This window comes from Hakea prostrata, chromosome 4 (assembly GCF_041222555.1).
Source record: "Hakea prostrata isolate BN-2017 chromosome 4, UWA_Hpros_2, whole genome shotgun sequence".
Classification (NCBI taxonomy): domain Eukaryota; kingdom Viridiplantae; phylum Streptophyta; class Magnoliopsida; order Proteales; family Proteaceae; genus Hakea; species Hakea prostrata.
The window spans coordinates 1,641,440-1,665,393 of record NC_142603.1 but is presented as its reverse complement, the minus strand read 5'-3'; the positions used below and the strand labels follow the sequence as shown (position 1 = coordinate 1,665,393).

Genomic DNA, 23,954 nt, shown 5'->3' with positions numbered 1-23,954 from the left:
TCTTGACAGCATGAGGTTGGATGTTGACTATGAGGTTCAAGTTTGATTCTATTATGATGCAAGCTTCTTGACTCCCACTATCCTTGTCAATTTGGGTATTCAGTATTGTGCTCTTCTCACCAAATAATGCTATTCTAGTTGCTATTTCGGTGCCAACTTGATTTGATTATGCATTGCTGGAGGAGGCTTTATGTCTACGTGCAACAGTTTTAGATGGTGTTCATAGTGGTTACGGTTGTATACAAGTTTTTTTCAAATAATCAAAATCAATATTCCAAATTTGCATTGTGGCGTGGAGGATATTCTAATGAGTGTACTAGGTGTCTTAGATGATATTCGATCAATGGTTGGGCTCTTTGAGCTTTGTGCTTTTGGTTTTGTTTAAAGAGAGTCTAATTTTATGGCTCATACCTTCACTCGGAAGGCCTTGTCCATACTGAGTAGGATTCCACTTCTTGGTTTAGAGATCTGTCTTGGTCAACTGTGTATCTCGGTTTCTTTTAACATGCAATTATTCTACAAAAAAAAAGAAAAAGAAAAAAAGAAGGTTGCCCATATCCATAGGACTAAAATCAGGTCCACTTCTTACAAGGAAATGAATGGTCAATTTTCCATCAATTTCTTTGTAGATGTGTGACAGGTATCTTAGGATCATATCAAATGATAGAAATCCATTTACAGGTCACATCAATCATCAACTGATTGATGTGACATATAAATAGATATGTGATGCTAGGACACTCTGTCACACATCTGGAAGGAAATGGACTTACAAATGGACCTGATAAATTTGGCCGAAATGGACCCGATATATTTCCCATCACCATGAGCCTCATTAGTGACCCGTAATTCAGAATCTACGCGTGCTCGCTCTCCACCGTTGGATTCCGTTATTGTACAAGATTGTCTGAATGTCTGTGAAGTGTGAATCGCACAATTGGGATGTACCAGCAAATAGATGCCACATGTCGAATTTCATCAGTAAATCTCACCAGCACTCCGCCCTTTTGTATCTGGCGGCACTAACCGGTACAACTGATAATATCGGTCTATGGGCGGCCGATACTTGTGCCAATTCTGTGATCTATGTTCCTTCCCGCGTGGTTATTTCACGGGTTTCGACTTTCGACCTTCCATGGCTCCCTCAGGATCCGCGTCGGCGACCCCAACGAAGAACAGTAGACGACTCCTTCGTTTGAAATTAGAGGACAGTTGCCTGAATTCAAATGTCAAAGCCTTAGTTTTTGTTGAAGAATAGATTTGCGGTTAGATCTCGTGAACGGATTTGTCGCTTCATGCTATCGAACACTAATTTGATGAAGGAAATTCTGAAGATCTGCTAGAATGGTGGAGACGAGGTTGGAGAATGGTTCTTCAGAAGAGAAGGATAAGAAGAAAAACATAGATCTGGAGTTCTTTAGCTGTCTACTTCAGCCTCCGACTAACGATGCCGATGCTGATCCCCGGTACGTCGGAATTCGCCGGCTTCTTCTATACAGGAAGGCTGAGCAGGGTGTCGATCGGCGTAAGGTTTGGGTTATCCGTACCATGCTTGCTGTTTCCTTCAGTGTTGATCATCTGCTTTGCGTTTTCTTTTATTTGCTTTATCTTGTGTTGTTCTATAACTTGTCAGATTGATTTATGATATCTTTGCATCTTATCAACCGTTATGTATTGATGAAAACGGAAAGTCTGGATTGTGCATTCCACTGTAGTGTGCTTAAGGTAGTTAGAAGTCATTGTACCATGGTGAATGGAGAAAGCAAGTTACAGTGGACCGTCAACCATATGAACTAGCCGCCGACAACATTCGCTAACTAGTTTGTTTCTTCACTGTTCCGTGCAGCTTTTACGACTTATGATTGAGTGTAAGAAAGAAGGATCAATCAGCTTGATTGAGCATACATGTTTCCAGTAGCTGACTACGAAGAATTTTATCCGAACCTGACCACATTGCAATTTAGTAGGAGTAGCCTTACCAAAGAATAGTGAATGTGGATTGGCTGATCTAGTTTTTCAATGCATTGTAGAGGAGCATGTGTTTAGGGAAGGGGGGGGGGGGGGGGGGGCATGTGTTGTTGTAGAGAGTTGCAGAAAGACATAATTTTGAATATTGGGGGCCTATTAAAACAGTATATGCATTCTAGCCATAAGAAGTTTAGAATTTCCAATGATGCAATACATTTATTTAGTATGTATATGATTTAATGATGCCAGTAAATTCCAAGCATGGCATGGAAAGAAAGTCCAGATCTTTAATTCTAGGTGTGATAGTAACATGATCAAAAGGTGGTATTATGGTTCTCATTAAAGTGGTTTTTCTTAGGGATTCAGGTCATTGCTCGTGGGTGAGGACAACCTGCACTGTTAGTAGGAATAACAGAATAATTGTGGTGAATGGGCTGTGATCTTGTACCACAGATGGACATCAGGACCTCAGAAACTCAGTTTTATGTCCAGGTAGATTATAGTAATTATGAAAAGAGGGAAATGGTCAAAGAAGTTATTGGAGAATGGAAGGTAATGTTGTGGTCAAGTGTGTCTTAGAATCTAAAGACCGAGAATAGGAGGTTGGTCCACTCATCTTGCATTTGGTTGGGCAAGTAATGCTACCTTCATTTGGAATACTAAAACTTTCTAGAAGGATAATTGATCATTTTGTTTTGAGGTCCCCCCTGTATCTATTTAAAATTGGCTTGTGATTCCTTGTGTTAATATGAATTTGATTTGTGGATTATATAAGGGTAATTATTTGGTAGCTTCTTGGTTGCGTTATGAGTAGATAATGTCCTTGTGGAGGTCTGAGTAACTTCACTAGATTCTTGCATGATGCTAAATTGTATACTTGTGGTCTAAAGGGTAATGCAGTGAGTTAGGTACCTTCATATGGTTTGAGAGTCGTCATTTGCTTAAGTTTGTTATGTAGCTCATTAAGCCTTGTTCAAAAGTGAAAGCTCTTTGTTTTTGGCTGTCACTGTCTGCTTCTAAATCATCTAGCTATGAAAGAAGTGAGGATTTTTTTTTTTGGGGTGGGGTGGGGTGCGGTGAAGGGTTTGGGAGAGGAAATAAATATGAAGCATCTTTTGTTTGTGCTTTAATCTCTCCATTTTCTTATATGATGATATCCTTGAATGTTCAGTTCCTTTTGAGCAAAACATCAACCCATGTCATTTGAAATGAAATTCTGTTGTTGATTTGGTATTTGCAAAAATGTAGATAAATTTGTAACTTACCCACTTTTATTTCATGGTGAAGGACTGGAAATGTAATGGAAAAGGTTATGTAGCCTACCGTAATTATATTCGCAGGCCAAGGAATTTGGAGAGTTTGCGTATACCAAGCAATCCAAGCACACCTGGACAAAGGTCAGTGAAACTGTAGTCAATGATGATCGGTAATTTGACGAAATTGCCTCTATTTTTGGTTGAGGTAATTGCTGCTAAATATCTTTCTTTGGTAACTTCATGAATGAAAGTATACATACAGGTTTATCTTCCGTAAGTAACATAATTTTATGTGAAAATTAGGACACTGGTAAAATACTTATTGTGATAGGGTGTTGTTTTCTTTAGAGTGGAATATTTAGCCCAGTTGGTCTGACTGATTCTGTTTGACCCAGTTAGAACAGCCCCTGGATTTAAAATTTGGTTGGTTTCAGGTTTGACAATTTGACAAGTTGATCTGCTCATCCAAATTTAAAATATTAAGACATGGTGGGTAATTGATTTTGCAGATATAATATGAATACTACCTTGAGGGTGAGCCTTGGTGCAATGGAGAAGGTTGCTCCATTGTGACCAAGTGGCTGTGTCTGAGTCTGGAGACAACCTCTCTGCAATAGCAGGGGTAAGGCTGCATACACTTTTACCTTCTCCAGACCCCTTGTGGCAGTAGCCTTGTGCACTGGATATCCCATTTAATTTGACTATATGAGTGCTAATGCAGCTGGTAATAGTTGGTATTTGACTACTAGGTTTTGAGTTCAAACCATGAAAACAGAATGTTTAACATCACTTTTAATCTAATCAACAACATACATTATGTGATATTTATGGATGGACAATGTTTGGACAAAGATAACCTAGATTAAAACTAGTTCAGGCGAGGACATATGACCTTCTCCAAATAATGGGTTCGGACTGGATCCATGTCAGACAAATTGCTGTAAGCATGGCTTATTTCTGACCTGGACCACAGTAAGATTTATCTGACTTTTGCACTCCTTAGTTTCTGTTGGAAATATTTAAGATAAAGTTGTTTTAGGTATATAGAATGTGTCTTCAAAAGCTGTCCCCTGGTGTTGAAATCAGCTATCCTTTTGTTGAGTTGGCAGCCATTCCTCTGATCTGCTTGGTACAATAGTGAGGAATGGAATTAGGTCATCATGCATTTCGTCTTTTGCTCCATCAGTGAAAATTGAGGAGCTGTAATGACAGCAGTGGTAATAAAATTTCAAGGCTATATATGGTCTGAAAGTATTTCTGCTATCCGCCTTCATTCAGGTGCGTGAAAGAACGGAAGGAGTCTTACAATCTGGTTGGTTTTTATTTTCTATTTCTTGCATTAAGCTAAACCTCATTTTTTTCCAAGTTCTCAAAGCAACTTCCAATGTCAATATTCCTTTACTTAAATATTATATCCTATGCTCTAAGACGTTCTAATAACACCTCAGTTTAATTATTTACGAGTGTTCTGTAAATTTATGTTTCATACAATTCTGACATCAGGGTAATTTACTACTTGATGCATCAGTGGGCGATGGGTTCCATCTCCAGGTCCATCCTCTATTTTGTTTGAGGTGGACAGCTGGAGTCCTGGCAGGGTACGTATGATAATTATGATGTTTATTTTCTTAAATTTCAGAAATTCTTCTTTATACTCTTGGACTACATATACTGGAGCGTTTAATTTCTTAAATTTCAGAAATTCTTCTTTATACTCTTGGACTACATATACTAGAGCTTTAGGCTGCGTTTGTTTGCTGGAATAAAGGTGGGGTGGGAAAAAAGGGGTGGAAAAATTCTTGAAAAATGTGTAAATTTCTTACTTTTCCTTTAAATCCTAAAATGGTAGAGTGTTTGGTTGCTTGGGGTGGGAAAGTGGGAAACAAGGTTCCTTGAATCAAGGAACCTTGTCGGCTGATGTGGCAGTTCAACTTTCCCACCCCATGCTATTTTAAAACTCCACATATTTGGTGGGATTTTGTGGGAAAGTTGGGAAAAGTAAAAAAGTGGGACCCACCCGATCACTTTTCCACAAAACCCTTTCCTTTCCTTTTCTTCTCCCTCACCCCACTACATGTGGGACCCACATGTTTTTTTTTCCCACCCCTTTTTTCCCACTCCACCTTTGCAAACAAACGCAGCCTTAGAGAACATGGAATGAGGTCTTGGACCATCTATGTTGAATGTGCATCACGAGTTTGTAAATGTTACTATTCTTGGGGCCTGGGTGATGCATTTTCCAGATCAATTAGTAGAGTTGCAGCTGTGCAAGCAGAATTTGCCACTTTATAAACTGTTAAAACATATCCTGTTTCTGGTCAATATTTTCTGATGATTGTAACCATCTTGCCAACCCTTGGGAAATCTAGATGGCTTTTGTATGAAAACTTTTCTAGTTCTGTGTTGGATAAAAAGCAATATGATAAAATGAATTAGCATCTTGTGGGATATGTGGCTTCGTTTGTTGCTCTTAAAATATCCACATCCTCAAGTCTCAACAACTTAACATATGTAAGTCATTCAAGTCTACTGGATAGTGAAAACTTCTCTCTTCCCTTAGCCCTTCCATAAGATTTCTTTCTGAATACAACTGTTTCTAACGTTCGTTGAATTGCTTCAACGATCTCTTATTAGAAAATCAAATTTTTGTTGCTTATTTTTCAGGGCAAAGTTATCAGGTAGGCCCAAATATCTGAAAGGAAGTCTATCTGGCAGCCAAATTATCTGTCATGTGGCATGTCAGATGGGCCCAAATTTTGTGAATGGTTCCAATCACATGTCAAGTTTCAGGCAAAATGCCAAGTAGCAAGCTTTGAAAATCCAGGATTACAGAAAGGATGCACATTAATGTATGGACAGTTGAGAGGGTGCATTCAAACAGGGTGTTTTATGATTGAAATTGGCTCTAGTATCTTGTTGCAAATTCTAACCATCATCATCTATCTGACAGTTGGAATTGTGACAATGTTTTGCCATTTGCACAAGAACAAATTTCAAATAAGGGAAAATTCTTTTAAACTGGGCAGTTAAGTAAAAGCTTCCTTCACGGTCCACTATCACTGTGTCCTATAGCAATTCTGACCTTGGATAGAGAGGGTATGGTGTGCATTAGTGAGATGTCAAATTTCATACCCTAATTCAAACGTTCTGCTGCTTGCACACAATTCCATGTATATCTGTGCTCGCTTATGCTATTCTGACCATTAATATGTATGCTTTTTTAATCTTTGATAATTGGAGCTGTTTTCCCTCTTGGCGAAGTCCCAATTGTGCTGAAGTTTGACATGTGGCCGGGTATGTCAAGTTCTGTGTGTGCACAAAATTTGGGCCCCATCTGATTTGCCACGTGGTAGATTTATGTCGGCTGTTAAGGATACACTTCCTTAATGGTTAGCATAGAAAACATTCCTTTTAACAATATATCTGATCATGACATCATTTTCTCTGAAGCCATTTCATATGTTTACGTACGTATAGCATTAGAAACTATTCTGAACTTCCTTTTCTTACTTAAATTCTTTTCCAGCAATGAAAGTCAATTGGTCACGGTAGGAGGAACTGCTAACAGCCCTGAACCTCTGGCAAGTGCCAAGTCTAACCTATCTTATAATTCCGGCACTATGGAAACTAGAAAAGGGTTGGTGTTTCATAAGTTGACATGTTGGGGTGGTGTTGCATCTTATGTCTATCTGTCTATTTTATACAAAATCAAGTACGACTCCAGATGCATCTTCTTCTTTTTGTCATGGATTCTTTCCCATTTGATACTCTGGGTATAAAATTTTCTCTTTCTGGTGTGCTGGATTTTATGCCCCTAGTCCTTAGCTTGACTGATTACTGGTCATGTATCAAGCTGTGGTTTTTGAAGTGCTGGGGTCAATGTTGGTCATGATGACTCACAATTGACAGCCTGAGATAAGAATAAGGCTATTCCATAGTTTATTTGTATGAAAATAGATATTTTAGACACAGATTATTAATATGTAATTGCAGATATCAGATAAAAAGAGGGAGCCTTCATTTCTCAAAAAAGTTTTGCAACTTTTATTTGATTTAGCTCTGGATTTTTGACACCTATTAGATGTAGGGTGGCCCAAGCACAATGCAAATACATTGATCAGTTTCTTGGATAAAATTAGCCCTTGGCCTTGCCCCAAATCTCTGTTTTTCATATTTGCTGGGCTTGCACTGACTCAACAGAGTGCTCTGCGCAATTCTCTTGTTTGCGCCAACGTCAATCCACCTTAAGCTTGTCCTTACTTTTTCCTGATCCTTTATATTTCATTTATGTTTTGTCTGTCTTTAATTTTCATTGTTTTAAGATAGGACTCATACAAGGATTAGTGGCTTAAGTGCCTACTGCTGTTGGTGTCATTTTACATGTTAAACATTAAAAAAATGGAATTGTGGATGCAAAAGTTATTAATTGATTAATGTAATAGAAATGCAAAATTACTGAAGGATGGTGGCAATTAATGGAAAATTAATTTCTTCTTCATATCGAAGGTTCCTGTTAACTGTCCTTTTGAACGGTTTGCACTTTAGGGGCTGCACTTGGCACTGCTTGTATTGTTTAGCTCATCTGTTACAGGCTTGTTCTTGGAATATTTTATGGTAATGTTAGGGTGGATCCAGCTGCCTATGATCCATCGATACTCAATTTTGTTGACCGTTGGATGCTGGTTTTGGAAAGGTGGGATTGGAATCATGAACATCCTAGGTGTGATGGCAACAATTAAGGACACACCTTGACCCTTGGACTAGCATACCCATTTTTCCTGGCCCTTCTATTTGTAGATCAGATGGTTGTAATCATCAGGATTTGGAGTCATGAACATCCTAAGTTTGATGCACTAAATAGTCAATCCTTCTAGTTGCATGCAGAAGGTCGGAGAAAATGCATTTATAGGCAGTGTCACTAGGTGAATGCATTCATAGACAAATTGATCTCAGTTTACTTCATGTGACAAGGTGTTTTGCATTTTTTTGAGAAATTCGTTGTAGTCATGATAGGTTGAAGATTCAGGAAGTGTTTCATTCTTTACAGGACCTACGCGGGTTCAATCAATCTCCCGGCCACCGTACAAGTTTCAGCTCTAGTACAAGTGATTCTGAACGTGTACGTTACAAGGTTGAACCTGCATATTCTTTTGTAGGAATGCATTGTATCTTTGATAATTGCAAAGCATCAGGTAATTTTTGATTGATTATTTGCTAAAATTTTCTATCTTCCATTTGGTTGAACATCTCATTGTGGGATTTTGAATTTGTTTTGCGAAGTGGCTTACAATATAGTTTTGTTTCCAGTGACGGTCTTGAAGTTTGGGCACATGAATTCTGATCTACTTGCATATGGAGCATCTGATGGAACCTTGACTGTTTGCACGGTATCTCAGCCACCTTCAATCATCAAACAGATGATAGGGCACTCGAAAGATGTCACAGGTTGGATCAAGTGGTCTTTCTGTTACTTATTTCCCTTCTCAAGTTTTTATATATACTCATTGCCTGCATGTCTTTTATTTAACTCCGATTTAGGTGCATGTCATCTTGTTTGCAATTTAAGTAGGGTGGCCATTTTGGGGGATTCAGTTGTTGATTACTATTAGGGATTACGGGATCAATAAACAGCATCAACCCAAACCCCATGGTAAGATCGAATGCATGGAAGTTGATGTAGCCTTTATAGGATTGAGGGCCAAGTGCAGGATCTTCAATTGGAAGGGTTATCATTGAATCCGAGTTCTACAGGGATAGGATCAAGCTTTGATCCAAATGTGGAAAGGTTCTGATGGTTAGAAGTATGGCTCTTGAATTTCGGGTTTTAGGTGGAATTAGGGTTTTCCAAGAACTAGGGTGTTGGCAGATGAAAGATGGTTTGGATGTTGGACTATAGAGGGGGTGATATTCTCCAAGTTGGAGCAAATTCTGATGGCTAGAGTGTTAGAAGCTAAAATTGCAGGTTTTATGGTTTTGAAGGAAATTAGGGCTTGGTTTTAGTCATGATCGGGCAGACGATGAGGTGGTTATACTTGACGATGAGGAGATTCCTCAGAGTGATTGTTTTAGGTACCTAGGTTCAATCATAAGTAAAAGAGGTGATTTAGAGGATGAAGTTTTCCAAAGAATTAAAATAGGGTGGATGAAGTGGAGAGGTGCGTCCGGGTCTTGTGTGATCGGCGTATTTCATTAAAAGCTTAAAGGAAAATTTTATAGGACCATTGTTCAACCAGCTATGATGTACGGTGCAGAGTGTTGGGTTGTTAAAAAGAATCATATAGATAAACTCAGTGTTGCGGAAATGAGGATGCTAAGGTGGATGAGTGACAAAATTAGGATGGATAAGATAAGAAATAATCATATTAGAGTTGGTTTGGGAGTTGCTCCCATAAGTGATAAGCTTAGAGAAAGTCGTTTGAAGTGGCACGGCCACGTTCAACGGAGACCTATAAATGCCCCTGTACGGAGGAGTGATATAATCCAGATTGAAGGAGCTAGAAGAGCTAGGGGTAGACCTAAGATAACCTTAAGAGAAGTGGTGAGAAAGGCTTAAGAGAAGTGGTGAGAAAGGATATGTATAGCTTAGGCCTTGTATCTAGCATGGCCTCCGAAACAGAACTGATTGGAAGGCAAGAATCCATGTAGCCGACCCCATTTAGTTGGGACAAGGCTTATTGTTGTTGTTGTTGTTGTTTTAGGCTCTGGATGATTAAACAAGACAGTGATGGGGGATCAAAGCAAGTAGAAGGGGTCTCAAATTCTTATTGAGTGGTGGGGAAGGCATACAATGCTGAGTAACCATTTAAAATACTAGCTAAAGGTGATGGCTAGATTGCGTGTGAATACTTTTGGTCAAAATTAGAAACTATACAGTTATAGCAGCCTACAGGCTTAAGAGCTTAAATTAATGATGGGCTTGAATGCTTGAACTCACTGTAAAAGTGTGTTTGTAATATGGACAAAGAATGCCAGATGGATAGACGGTATGATAGTGCAGCATGGAGCTCTGCTGCCAGAAAGCTTTGAAAGAGGGGTGCAATAGGCCTACAGGTAGTGCTGGAGTTTTTTTCCTTCTTTTTTCAACCAGCTTCTTGGAGTCGTCGATTAACAGCCTAGTAGTGTTAAAAACAACTGAAACAACAATAACTGGTATTGTTACTTCTTTGTTGGTGAACTTTTGCTGGACTGATATATTCTTTACAAGATAACGAGCTTATAAAAATAAAAACGAACCTAGCATACTTATAATTTCTATTTCTATTTACTTAAAAACTAGAAACAAAGTAGTCACTTAAACCTAGAAATAGAGATGCAATAAAATCTCCCACTCAAGCCACTTGGTGGGTCCCTTCATGCATGGCCCATTAGTTGGGCCTAAAAGCTCAAGTCATCACGCCCATGAAGGCTGGCCATGCTGGTCCCATGGCTGGGCTTGCGCTTCAAGCCTCGTTCTCTTGTATCAATACTTTGTAGATGGTGTTCAGGTTTTTGCCGGAGAAATGCTCCATGGATATAATGTAGCCCTGCAGTATTTTATCTTCATATGTTTGACTTACATATTACATTTGTTAATCATGAATTCCTTTCTTATTGCAGATTTTGACTTTTCATCCAACAACAACTATATTGCTTCATCATCAACAGATAAAACTGTGAGAATTTGGGAGATATCAACAGGCAATTGCATTCGAGTTATTTATGGGGTCTCTTCACAATTATGCATCCGTTTTCACCCTGTGAGTAGACATGATATTTGCAATTTGATTATTCTGGTCAGAAACCATTTTATTTTCATTTATGTAATTAAAAGATACTATATATTTGTCGTATGTGGCAGACATGAAGTTGTCTACCATTCACGTGTACTTATATTTTAAGCCTAAGGCTATCATTTAATTATTTGGAACTACTTAGTGATATCCTCTATAGGATACACGAAACTGTAGGAACTCCCGTGCGTGAGTTTAAACTTTAAAAAAAATAATAAAAAACGGCAACACCAGGCATTTACCTTGATTGTGACCTAGGGTTGCAATAGTGTTGAGCGGTGCCGGGCTTTTCCAATCCCAATCCTAGCCCTATATGTGTTTAGCTAAAGCCTATTTCCGCCTTGACCCTAATTCAGGGCCTTAGAATTCTTGTCCCTAACCCTAAGCCCTATGGGTCTAAGCCAAGCCCGTTCGTACCCTAATTGTTCCTAATTGGGTTGGGTCGGGATGGGTTGGGCCTGGGCTTGGGCCCGATTGCTCCTAACCCTGTCCCTGTCTCTATCCCTGATTGACCCTAACCCTAACATGTCCCTTATTGGCCCTATTCCTACCCTGTCCCCAATCAAATTTGAATCATATATAATTGATAAAATGCATAAGCTAACTTCCTATTAGTTTTGAATCTAACAAGTTTTCAATTTGAACCATGTAATATATAAAAATATTTGTATATTATAAACGTATTATGTAGTTAAGTGACTAACAAATACAATTTGATGTTAGTGTTTAGAATTTATAACTTTCATTATTGCAATCTTAATATATGCCTAATCAATGCACAAGATTAAATTTTTTTTCTTCTTTCTAAATGAGCACAGAAGGGAGTTTTATACGATATAGACAAATTATCAGTGACAATTTCTGATTTGTATTTTAATATTATTGTCTCCACGGAACAAATTAAAATATCAGTCACACCCAACAGAATACATTTTAAAAGACAAAAACTTGACCAATGACGTAAAGTATTTATTATACCCTTTACATTAAAACCCAATTGTTTTTACCTAGAAGAAAGTATGAATATAAATTACATTTAGAATAGAGGTTAGTATAAGTTTATCAAATCGATTTTTTCGAAGAATACCAATAATTCTGGCCAATTCCAAATTGAAAAATAAGATTCTTATTATTAAAAAAAAATAAAAATGAACTACATTCTAACAATGATTCATTTGTCAATCTTTTTGCAAGTTGATTTCACATTCACTCGATTGATTCATTCATAAAAAAATATACAATAGATATTAGATGCTTGATACATTATCAACAATTAATATGGTTTAAAACATTTTTTTATTACATTATATTGTATGAAAAAGTTAATATATAGATCATGTCATTCAAATTTCTTGAGAACCTTTTATTTTAAAATTTTACTTGGATATTCCAAATTAAGATTGTCAATATGTAAAAATTACGCTTAGGTGCAAGAACAACTTGAATTGGTTTTCAATTATTATTTATAGTATGAGGCAAGTACACATATTTACACTCTTAAACCTGTTTTGTGGTTTGATCATTAAAAAACACCTAGAATAGTTTAATTGGAATTTTTATTATAGAATGCCCTGGGTTAAGAGTAACAATCTATTACCTTAAACTTATGGCCTTTAAAATGTACCCAAGTTTAATTAAAATTTTTGAAACACCCTAATTATATTTGATTAGAAATCTGATTCTAAGTCCAATGGATGCGCTTCTAGTACAGTGGTGACAGTATCTTATGTAGAGGTAGTAAGTCCAAGGAGGTCATGCATTTGAACCTCTGCCCCTACCACCCCTTGGGCCCCCACTTTGATTGGTTGATGATGACCAAGTAAGTCAACAATTATTTATATAAATATGGTTAAATATAATATAGGATGTAACAAATAAGTCCGTTGTTTACGGTTACATTTAAAAAAAAAAATCATTTATTTATACTCAATGATAACAACAAAAGAATATATATTTATAAAACTAAGTGGACTAATGGGATCAAAATGACTTAGGGTCAAAATTAGGGTTTGGATCAAGGTTGGTATGAAGGTCAATATTAGGATGAAATCCATGGTTAAAGTTAGGGTCAGGATTAGGGACAAAATCAAGGCCAGGAGCAGGGCCAAATCAAGGTTAGGACTAAGGCCAAAAATTAGGGATGGGTCGAGCCGGGCTGGGTGGCACAAACGGTACTCTCAGGCCCGCCTTTGGCTCTAACCTGCCCTCAGGGCCAAAATCTTGAGCCTAGGCCCTATTCGGGGTTAGGGTGGGACAACAGAGGTTAGGGTCACCAAGGCCAAATTTGCACCTCTATCGTGACCCTTAAATTATTCTCCATATTTCAATTGCTGTCAAGACAAAATCCAGTTCTTCACTGTGTATACTCGTGGTATTAAAGGTGCATGAGGGCCAGTTGCATGATAATACAAATGAAGCTTCTTGTCTCATAGATGAGTATGAGTCATTGGGGGGGGGGGATGAATATTTGTCAAAAGTTGATCAACAAGGCCTATAATTAGTTCTGAGACCAGTTTAGAATGATGGTGTAGTTCTCATGAAAATTTTTAAAATTTGAGATCCATTTAGTGCAGGGATTCTTATGTAGTGAGACAAGGCATGTTCCGTTTCAAAATCATGTATTCTAATTGATTAATTTTGGTCAGTTATGAAATCTCACTTCTACCTTAAGGTACATAACTTGTCTGAATAAACCACTATTATGTCAGAAATTTACTCCTCACGTGTTCTTTCTTTTGTTTGGCTACAGGTCAACAATAACTTCCTTTCAGTTGGCAATGCAAACAGAGAAATTACGGTAGTTTTCTTACCTCAAGTAGCCTCATATGATAGTTGTTGCTTCGTTGGTTAGATATTTTTTTTGTTTGGTGAGAGCTCCTCATCCAAATATTTGTTGAAATTGGTGGAAGGCAGCTGATGTTGATCAAACGAAACTTGTGGTGTTGGGTCTAACAGGTGTTCAATAGGTTTGACAATTCTCTATAGCAATTTAACCAGTAACATCACCGATTAAACTGACTCAACTGGCTGAAGGCGATGACATTACTGAGCTTAGGCTTCTTTTTGTGTTTACTGACTACATATTTGAATCAGATAAAAAAGTCATTGTTGCAATTTCTAAAACATGCTTTGTTTAATCATTGAACTTGGCAAATTATGTATATCTATTGTTTTTGGTTTCTGGTGCTCTCACTCTCTCCCTTGGTTGTGATTAGTTGATCAAATTTAACTCCAGGTAATCAATTTCAGCACTGGGAGAATTGTGAAGAAAGCAGTCTTTCACGATGAGGTTACAGCTATGGATCATGATCATACTGGGAATCTCATATTTTGTGGGGATGCTCAGGTATACGTAGTCCTTCATTTTGGGCGGTAATGCTTCAATAGTTCGGTGAAGACACGTCATACCTAAACATATATGCTGAACTAGCTGCAAAATTGCAGGGAAACATATACACTGTCAGTATGGACTCTCGTACTGGTGAATTATCCAGATCTCATCGCAATCGAAATAGCAGTAAGGGTAAGTCACCAGTAACAACAGTGCAATATCGGACCTTTTCTCTGCTGGCAAGGGGCCCTGTACTGTTGGCATGCACACAAGATGGAAGTCTTTCTTTCTTCAGGCATGATTTTTTTTACTCCATTATATTTCTATCATTTCCTTCATTTTTTGTGGCTTTCTTTTCAGATGGAGATTATTGTGAAAATTATAATTTTGTTTGCAATAGTGTTGCTTTGCAGGTACAAGGTTATTTGACTCTCCGCTGTTCTCTCAAATTGGCTCCTCGAGTGCACAGAATCCGTGCTTCCTTCTGCCCCCTGCTGTCCCTTGAGAAAGGCGAATTTATAGGTCCGTATGCATGGTATACAGGGTTCTTGTGAGTCTTGTGTCTTTAAGGCAAAATTACAAATTCTTTAGGTTGTTTGCGACTTTGTCCAAGTTTAGATGGTTTTGGATTGAATCCAAAACTGTGTCAGATTGGTATGTGACAAATCTTCTATAGCGACCTAATGATGTGTTTCGGTGCCTATTGTTTTGTTACTGTAATGAACCTGACTGTATATTCACCCATGATTTCTCCCACACATGAGGATCATACCGTAAAAGTTTGCATGTGTATGTGAAGGATGGATAATTTTGTGGCAGTTAACTCTGATGCACATCCAAGGGGGTTCTGACCCAACATTCAAATGGCCCACATAGGGAATACCCAATCTATTGACTTCTTTAATCAAGACCAGATCCTAAGGTGAAGTCAATAGTTGAGACATGAAGATCATTTGGGAACTTGGATGTCTCCATAAACCAGTTGGACAACTCCACCTCTTAGCTTAACCTTTTTGGTTGGTCAATTTCAACAACGTACTGTTTGGATGTGTACTATGTGCTGTAGAATGAATCCATGTCTTACCATGTCATGTTGGACCAAAGTATAATTCTTATTCCTTGTTGCTCCTTGTTTGCAATCCGTTTGGAGGTCCATTCATGTGTACTGATCTAATTTGTTTGTTGAGTATGTAGTTTCCGGAAGCGAGGATTCAAGTGTGTACTTCTATGACTTGACTCGACCAAAGCACACTTGTGTTAACAAGTTACAGGTCCATCTGCTCACATTTTTATCCTTAATAATGTGGTCTGTCAAATATTTCTCATGTCTCTTTTTCAACTCCAACTACATTTTTTTCCTTTCCTTTTTGACTGCAGGGTCATGGTTCTCCAGTCATAGGTGTTGCTTGGAACCATGGGGATAATCTTTTGGCATCATCTGATTCTGATGGCACAGTGATTGTATGGAAACGGGCAAAGACAAGTTAACTCATACAGAGGTAAGGATCCTAAAAATATCCACAAGAGAAGTTTAGAGGAATGTCAGCTCTACTGGCCACGCTTACATCAAGAGAAGTTTACAGAAATGCCAGCTCTACTGGCCATGCCATTACTTTGTCAATTTGGCAGAATACCTCACCCCCAAAAAGAAGAAGGTCGCAGAATACGTACAGAAGATATAATAACTGAATGTGTTTGTACCATTTCATTACAGAAAGGAAATAGCGGCTGGAATCAAATTTTCCAATTGCAACACAAACCAGAGACGGGTGCATAATGTGAAGTTTGAGCTTGAATTGATAATTATTTTCACATATAAAGAACTACATTTTTTGGGTATTGAGTCTATTGACAGTGTTGAAGGTGAAGTATGACTCAAGCAGATCTGACATTAAATTGTTCTTTGCTTGCACTTTCCCTGCCACAGTAACTCTTGCATGAAGTGTTATGCTCTGGAGCGCTAAATGCATTTGATTCGAACATTAAAATGGTTCTTGTTTTTGGTGTTGGCGCTGTTGATGGTACGTAAGGTGCATCGCCACCCATGCAAAGTTTCTTGTAAACAACATTCTGGATGGAAAATATCACGGGGAGAGTTTCTTATAAACAACGTTCTGGGGTATGTTGGACTTTCATTTATCCATTTGTACTGTTGACTTCATAGATCGGTAGGTCAACCTTTTGTAGTGATTGATTCTAATGCATCAAAGATCCTTGTTTGGTTAAGAAGGTTCACGCTGTTTTTGGTGAAAAAGGGAAATTTCCAGCGCCTCCCTAGTTGAGTGTTTTTATGAAAAAAGGATCACCATTTCAAATGCGTAACTTCAGTGATACAAGCACAAGGAAGAAGATGTAGAGCAGCCTTTCTTATAGAGAACTTGGTACCCTGAATAAGGGTACCATAGAATGACTTAATTGATGGGTCTTTCCATCACCACCAGCATAATACGACCTTCTTTTTCGTTTCTGAATAATAAGAACTTTCACCATCAATCAAGATCGACACCCCTTGTGTGGAAATGAATTGTATATCTGGTAATGTGGTGCACGTCCCACCTGCGGTGCCTCTGTTTCCACATTGTTCCCTTGCTATGGCACGTCGGCTCCACAAAATTTCCCTTGTTGGGGATCACATTTATGATTCAGCCTTGTCTAGTAACCTCCATTGACTTAAATGTCATCGGCCTCTTCATGTAAAATGAGATTATGAGAGTCTCAATTCATTTTGGTTTCTTCTAGCGCTCACCTATAATTATGTTACCACAATTGTCATTGTCATCTTTAAAGAAAACATGTCTCCCCTTGTCCCCAAAATATTTTTTTTTTTTTTTTTTGATCAAAGAAAGGTCAAACAATGGTTTAACCATATAGCATATGAATCTTCTGCACTAGCTTCCAACAGGTGGTGTTAGATCACCCAAATGTACTGTGGCTTTAACTAACTTTACTATATAACTTTGCCTCTGCCAAAGTAGAGAACTTGAAAACAATTGGCTTGGATTGCTCTCCTTCTACCGTGTTCGTAATCGTCATCTTCTTCATTATTAGCAACAGTATCGTGCGTATCAGATTTTGATGGCCCACAACAACAGATTTCTCTTCTTCATTTGATGATGACTGTTACTGGCAGGCTAAGACCAAAAGTCAGATTGCCCTTTAATAGCAGCGCCAGCATGGCACTTGGGTGCCTCAGATAGATGGAGAGAGAGATCCTCAGACCCCTAAGAATCGGAAAGATTCAGAGTTGAAGGCGGTCAGTTTTTTATCCAACCAGAGAAAGTAAATTTAATCCTATGTCTTCTTCTCCCAAAATGTCTTCTTGGTATTCTCCATCTCTAAAAATTTCTCTTCTGCTTGCTCTGGTTTTCCTTGGTCATTTTCCCCCTTCTTTCTCTTCTTTCATTTCTGATCTCTTCGACAGTTGGTGCAAAGAGTTTGACAAGAATTACTCTTCGGAGGAAGAGAAGCTCTTCAGGCTCCGCGTATTTGAAGACAATCTTGCCTTCGTTACCCACCACAACACTGCGGATAATTCCTCTTATACGCTTTCCCTCAATGCTTTCGCTGACCTCACCCATCATGAGTTCAGGGCGTCCAGGTTGGGCCTCAGTGTTGCTTCTGCCGATGCCCTTGTTTCTTCCTCGCGAAATTATTCGTCTTTCAGAATTCCCCATTCCTCAGCTCAGCTTCCCTCTTCCATCGATTGGAGGGAAAAAGGTGCAGTCACCAAGGTGAAAGATCAAGGAAGCTGTGGTATGTTTCTGGCCTTTTGCTTCACTTCACTTGCATCTTAAATAGCATTTTTGCCTTCACAACGAAATATCTTGTTTATGCATCAATGTTTAGTTGCTTCCTTTACATACAACAACTAATACTAAGGAAGTATTATAGCGAGTGGTCGGCTTTTGATGTTTCTTAAGCCTTTTCAGTCTTACCACAAACACCAAAACTGAGTGTTTCTCCTTTCCAGTCATCTGATGTATATACTGAGTGTTAAATACCATTCCAATTTAGGGCCTCGTTAATATTACCTGATCCTCCTCCTTTTGATGTCTACCATGATCTCTGTTTCTGTTATGGCTTTTAGAACCACTGATTCTTGCCTCGGCAGTACCCCTACCCTTGAGGAAAGTGAGTCATCTTACTAAAGGCAATCCATTATGCCGGTTTCATTTGGACTTGAAACAGTCCTATCTTACCCTAACAGGAAATTTGATTTCCCAAATTAAAATATATTGTGAATGTACTAGCTACAGGTTTTAGCTGAACCCCAGTTTGGTTGATTTGAATCCCCTTTGGCTAAACTGAAAGCTCAGCACTAGAACTTAAAAAGTTGAGCTTCAGATAGTTCTGCTATGCTGTCTTTAAGATATGCCAAATGTTATTTTAATGAACAACCCAAGTGCTCCATCCTATATGTCATAAGCTACACTAGATAATAACCTTCAGTTGTAACGTTTAATTCTTGCATAAAAGTGACTTAAAGATAGGGTGGGCCTTGATGTGATGGTAAAGTTGCTTGATTGATGAAGTAATCATGGGATCGAGTCTGGAAACAACTTCTTTGTAGAAGCCGGGATAGGGATGTTTTCATTATGATCCTCCCTACCAAAACCCCTGCAGTGGTGGGAACCCCCCTTGCAATGGGATGCTCCTCTTTTAAAAATAAGAATGACTTAATAGAGAATGAACAGTCATAATTTCATTAAGTCCTTAAACCTAGGATGGAATTAATCATATCTTCCACTTGAAGCTGCACATAATAAAAATCAAGATTCAGAATTCGAATGCCGGGATTGATCAATACAATGAATAATTGTAGCCTCGAAGAAAGGAGGGTCCACTTGGGTGTTCCTTTTTTCTTTTTCTTTTTCTTTTTTGGGCTTATGGGCAAGGTGGTTTTATTTTTTGGGTGTGGGGTGGGAAGTAGGAAAAGCTCCATATTGGTTGCTGGAGACTTGGCTGTATTTTGAGTAGCCGGTTATTGTGGATACCGCTGCTGAGATTGTTGTATTAAATTGGCTTTTGTGCTTCTGAATGCAGGACTATGGTAGTGTATTTTGTGGGGGAGCACTGTTGCTAGTCATGCAGAATGCAAATTGCTTGGCTCCTCATACAAAAAGGTGTTCTGGGAAGACAACTGAAGCCAAAAGGTGTTCTTGGCTCCTCATAAGGGTTTACTCTCTTTTAAGTTCTCTTTGCTAGAGAATAATGAGATACATACATTGAATCATTTTTTCATGGATTAGACCTCAAAAGAGTCTTTCCTGGCCATTCTCTTAGTTTTAGGAACTTAAAAGAGAGTAAACCGTTATGCTTGGTCTTGTTAAGAGTATACTTGATTCATGATTGATTTTGAGTGTACTGTTGAACTGTATTTGAGGGTAAACCCATTAGTAAGGTGAACCAACAGAAGCCAAACTATCAGATAAGAAAGTCATGAGCCCGTTACTAATGCCCCATTCTTAGACCGTTGGTACATCAGATGAATTATCGATTCAATATCATTTACGTTTGTCTTCCCCTACCTTCTCAGCCCCCCACCTGGGGAAAAAGGGGAAGAGGGGGGGGGGGTTAATAAATCTGTATAGTTCATAGTTCAAGATCTTTAATAATTGCTTCTTCTTAATTTTGTTGGTTCTGCACTATTGCTTGACTGAAGCAATAGCAGGTTCCTGTTGATTTGTATAGCATTGCCTGAGGGGTTTTCTAGTTGGTTTCTTTCCCAGGTGCTTGTTGGGCTTTCTCTGCCACTGGTGCAATAGAAGGCATAAATAAGATTGCTACAGAATCTCTTTTGAGCCTTTCAGAGCAAGAGTTAATTGATTGTGACAGATCCTATAATTCTGGGTGTGGTGGTGGACTTATGGACTATGCATATGAGTGGGTTATAGAAAATCATGGAATTGACACTGAACAGGACTATCCATATCAAAGAGAAGAAAAGGCCTGCAATAAAAATAAGGTAGTGTTCCTTCCACCCTCAACCTCCACAACATACCCCATCCACCAAAATTAAAAGGGGAATTTGCACATTTGTTTGTGCAGCTAAAAGGTTGTTAGATTGGTTTGTTCTGATACTATCATCTGTTGTTGTAGCTTAAAAAACGGGTTGTAACCATTGATGGGTACATTGATGTGCCTTCCAATAGCGAGGAGAAACTGCTCCAGGCTGTTGCATCTCAACCTGTGAGTGTCGGTATATGTGGCAGTGAAAGAGCTTTCCAGTTGTACTCAAAGGTGTGTTCCTAAAATCAATAGTCGACTGAAGTGATACTTTTCCATTAGACCTAATAGATCTGATGTGGGACTCTTCAATTCTTTCTTGACAGGGGATCTTCACTGGCCCATGTTCAACTTCTTTGGATCATGCTGTACTGATTGTTGGTTATGGTTCAGAGAATGGAGTTAATTACTGGATTGTGAAGAACTCCTGGGGTACAGGTTGGGGAATGAATGGTTACATTCACATGGTGCGAAACACTGGCAATTCACAAGGGGTTTGTGGTATAAACATGTTAGCTTCATATCCAACTAAGACTAGTCCAAACCCCCCTCCTCCGCCTTCCCCTGGTCCAACTAGATGCAGTCTCCTGTCCTACTGCTCAGAAGGGGAAACCTGCTGCTGTTCCTGGCGCTTGTTGGGAATATGTGTTTCGTGGAAATGTTGCGAGCTAAATTCAGCAGTGTGTTGCAAGGATCGCATTTTTTGTTGCCCTCATGATTATCCAGTTTGTGACACCCAAAGAAAACAATGCCTCAAGGTTTATATTTCTTCTCTTTCACTTACTGCCAATGTTGATATATTTAACAAGCACATCATCAAGTTATGACTAATTCCATGAGCCAGTGGTTGAAACTGCTAAACTACAACCTTAGTAATGGTTGTTTTCATTGCTTTGATAGTGGCACAAGCCACACAACTAGAATACTGGGGCTTAATTTTCTTTCTCATGCTTATTTGGATTAACATGCCTGCAGAGTACTGGGAATTTCTCAAGAGTAGAAGGGATTAAGAAGGCAGGGTCATTTGGGAAGTCCGGAGGTTGGAAGTCTATTCTTGAGGCTTTGAATTGGTAAAATCAATAGCTTAAAGGTACTGTAGTTATTATTTGTTGTTGCTGTGATACTCAATATTATTTCTTACTGTACTTTGAATTATCTGTACATCATACGGCAAATAATTTTTCATTGATTCAGTATGCTCTATGTTCTTTTTTTGGGTAGAAGTATGCTCTATGTTCTTGAGGCATTGTAATAAGCTCAGTTTGAGCTCCAAACTTGGTGATGTGGATCATGAATCATGTCTACTAGCATATCATCCTTTCCTTTATATTACCGATATGATTTCTCATTGTTTTTCATGTGAAACTCTCAAATCTCTGGAGTCTTCAAAATATAGAATATAAAGAAGAAAATCTATTATAGTCACATTCAAGGTTTAAAGTATCGGTATCGAGTATCGTATCGGTCAGGTGATTTTAAGAGACGTATCGTCCTGTATCGAGTATTGTATTGCTCTGGCTAATGCATTTTAGTGTAATTTAATGGAGATATGTATCGAGATGTATCGTATCGGTTGGGTCAAATAAAGATACGTATCGGCTAGTATCGTGGGATACTTTAAACCTTGGCCACATCGGTTATAATTAGATTTATACTCATGTTCATGGCTTGATTTTGCTATATGGAGGAGTGACATGGAAAATTTTGACCATTGTATAGGCCTTGAGGGAATTGCTTAGCTTGGTCACATGTGAATCTTCAGCTTCAAATTTAATCATTTACCCTTCCATCAAATGCCATGCCGGAATCTAGACTCCCTAGCAAATGTCTTATGCACTGACTGTATGATTCCATTTGCCCTTCCAGCCTGTAATAGTACTAAAATAAAGTAAGGAAGGGATCAGGGGAGTTGAAGTTGTGGCACGTTAGATGGATTTTTTATGGATTGTGGTTAGATTTAGAAGATAAAAAAATTAGAAATTTTTTTATTTTGATTTAATCTTAATCATTTGATGTGATTTATGGAGACATGTCACTCATCCATCAGGAGTTTCTAGATTTTAGGGGGAATGTTTACTAATTTTGAAAAATATTTATCTAATTAGATGCTCTTAAAAGAATTTTACTCAAATGGGTTTTATTTTTTTGAAAAGGATTACCAAATTCTTGATGTGGAACATTTGGTAGGTAGTGGCAACTGGCAATAGTCATGCATGCATGGCCGTGACATGGTGGTCAATCTGGGGCTGAAATAGAGAAGATTTAGGTTGCAAAATTTAAAGGTCATTTTGGTCAATAGGACTTTTTTCTTGTATTCATGTTAAGAACAATGATATTTGCTGATATGGAAATCCTTACGGGTAGGGCAAATCGTTATGGACGCACAGTCAAATTTGAAGCTAAAACGGATAAAAAAAAAAAAAAAAAAAAATTGAAGCTAAAACGGATGACTTATGAGTCACCAGAATTTGAAGGGCATTTTGGTCAATTCAAGTATTTTTTTTTTTTTTTTTTTTGTTTTTTTTTTTTTTTTGGGGGGGGGGTTTTTTCGGTGGCGGGGGGGGGGGACCCCCCCCCCCCCCCCCCGGGGGGGGGGGCCTCCCCCCCCCCCTCCCCCCCCGTTGGCCAATTCAAGTGATTCTTCATTTGATTTCCTGTGTAAAATGGTATAGATTCATTGATGTGGAAGATGTGGTAGGTAATGGCAATCGTCACGAACACATGGCGACGATCGGTGCCCAATTCAGAGCCGAAATGGAGAAGCTACGGTCACCAAATCTTGAGGGGCATTTTGGTTTATCTGGGTGATTACTGCTTTCTTATGTAAAACATGGAGTTTAACCGATGTCGTAGGCTTTTCTAGTAGAGATATTCGACACGAACACACGGCCATGAACAAGACTTTCAGTTCACTTGTAATCAAAGAGAATACACAATGAAAGAAGATGATCCCTGCAATTTATCACTTTATTTCATGATTTTCATCCATCCTTTAATGTGTCAATAGTTGGAAGGAATCAATTTTCACAATGAAAGCAAAAATGGATCATTTTGGTAAAGAATGAAACAGGAAAACATCCTTCCTTACAGTGAAAAGAAAGCTGAAGTTGCTGTTTTCACTTCACCTATGTTGCTGTGAAGACATCTTTGACGGATGAGGCAGCAGTCAAATAGTTAAGGGTATTCCTCAACGTCTCTTTTTCTCTCTTCAATCTCATAGCAGTGTCTTCCATCTCCAACAGATCTTGTTGCTGCATGGGATCACCTTCGAAGGTACTACCAACAAAGAAGGAGAACGGCGTGGGAAACATATTCCGTCTCAGATCTTTGGTGTCAGCCTCTGGTTTACCATTCAATCGGTTAGAATAACGGATAACATTCTTCATGTAGGTCTCGACATCATTGGCTAGGGTTTCGAGATTATTGTCGCCGTCCGGCGAGGGTCTATCTTCCATCCAACTGACCTTGCCGACCAAATAAGGCCTGCTGCGAACTATTGTGGAAATACGGAATCTCTCCTGCCCCTTGCATATTATATAGAATCGGTCATCGTGGAGGCGTTCGTGCTTGATAACCTCGCCGACGCAGCCAACATCGGCAGTGCCGTAGTTGAAGTTGTCGTAG

The 23,954-nt window shown here is 38.6% G+C and overlaps 2 protein-coding genes across 2 annotated transcripts; both read left to right on the top strand.

The window, feature by feature from the left end:
• The first annotated feature begins 1,094 nt into the window (after positions 1–1,094).
• LOC149016974 (Transducin/WD40 repeat-like superfamily protein) lies at positions 1,095–16,880 on the top strand. Its single transcript, XM_089151275.1, has 12 exons — positions 1,095–1,530; positions 3,256–3,365; positions 4,753–4,822; positions 8,272–8,416; positions 8,532–8,669; positions 10,821–10,960; positions 13,743–13,790; positions 14,229–14,339; positions 14,438–14,619; positions 14,725–14,846; positions 15,519–15,595; positions 15,702–16,880. The coding sequence occupies exons 1-12, from the start codon at positions 1,345–1,347 to the stop codon at positions 15,810–15,812; spliced, it is 1,440 nt and encodes a 479-aa protein (XP_089007401.1). The 5' UTR covers positions 1,095–1,344; the 3' UTR covers positions 15,813–16,880.
• A 416-nt stretch (positions 16,881–17,296) lies between these two features.
• On the top strand, positions 17,297–21,662 carry XBCP3 (xylem bark cysteine peptidase 3). The gene is made up of 5 exons (XM_089151276.1): positions 17,297–18,077; positions 20,054–20,289; positions 20,424–20,564; positions 20,657–21,088; positions 21,306–21,662. Exons 1-5 carry the CDS (start codon positions 17,618–17,620, stop codon positions 21,402–21,404), a joined length of 1,368 nt encoding a protein of 455 aa, XP_089007402.1. The 5' UTR covers positions 17,297–17,617; the 3' UTR covers positions 21,405–21,662.
• The last annotated feature ends 2,292 nt before the right edge of the window (positions 21,663–23,954 follow it).

Bases quoted from the DNA above. Each gene is read 5' to 3' on its own strand.
- LOC149016974 (XM_089151275.1), top strand. From the start codon at position 1,345: ATGGTGGAGACGAGGTTGGAGAATGGTTCTTCAGAAGAGAAGGATAAG. The intron at 1,531-3,255 runs GTTTGGGTTATC...TTCATGGTGAAG, and splicing joins AGGGTGTCGATCGGCGTAAG to GACTGGAAATGTAATGGAAA. The intron at 8,670-10,820 runs GTTGGATCAAGT...TTCTTATTGCAG, and splicing joins GCACTCGAAAGATGTCACAG to ATTTTGACTTTTCATCCAAC.
- XBCP3 (XM_089151276.1), top strand. From the start codon at position 17,618: ATGTCTTCTTCTCCCAAAATGTCTTCTTGGTATTCTCCATCTCTAAAA. The intron at 20,290-20,423 runs GTAGTGTTCCTT...CTGTTGTTGTAG, and splicing joins AGGCCTGCAATAAAAATAAG to CTTAAAAAACGGGTTGTAAC. The intron at 21,089-21,305 runs GTTTATATTTCT...ACATGCCTGCAG, and splicing joins AAAGAAAACAATGCCTCAAG to AGTACTGGGAATTTCTCAAG.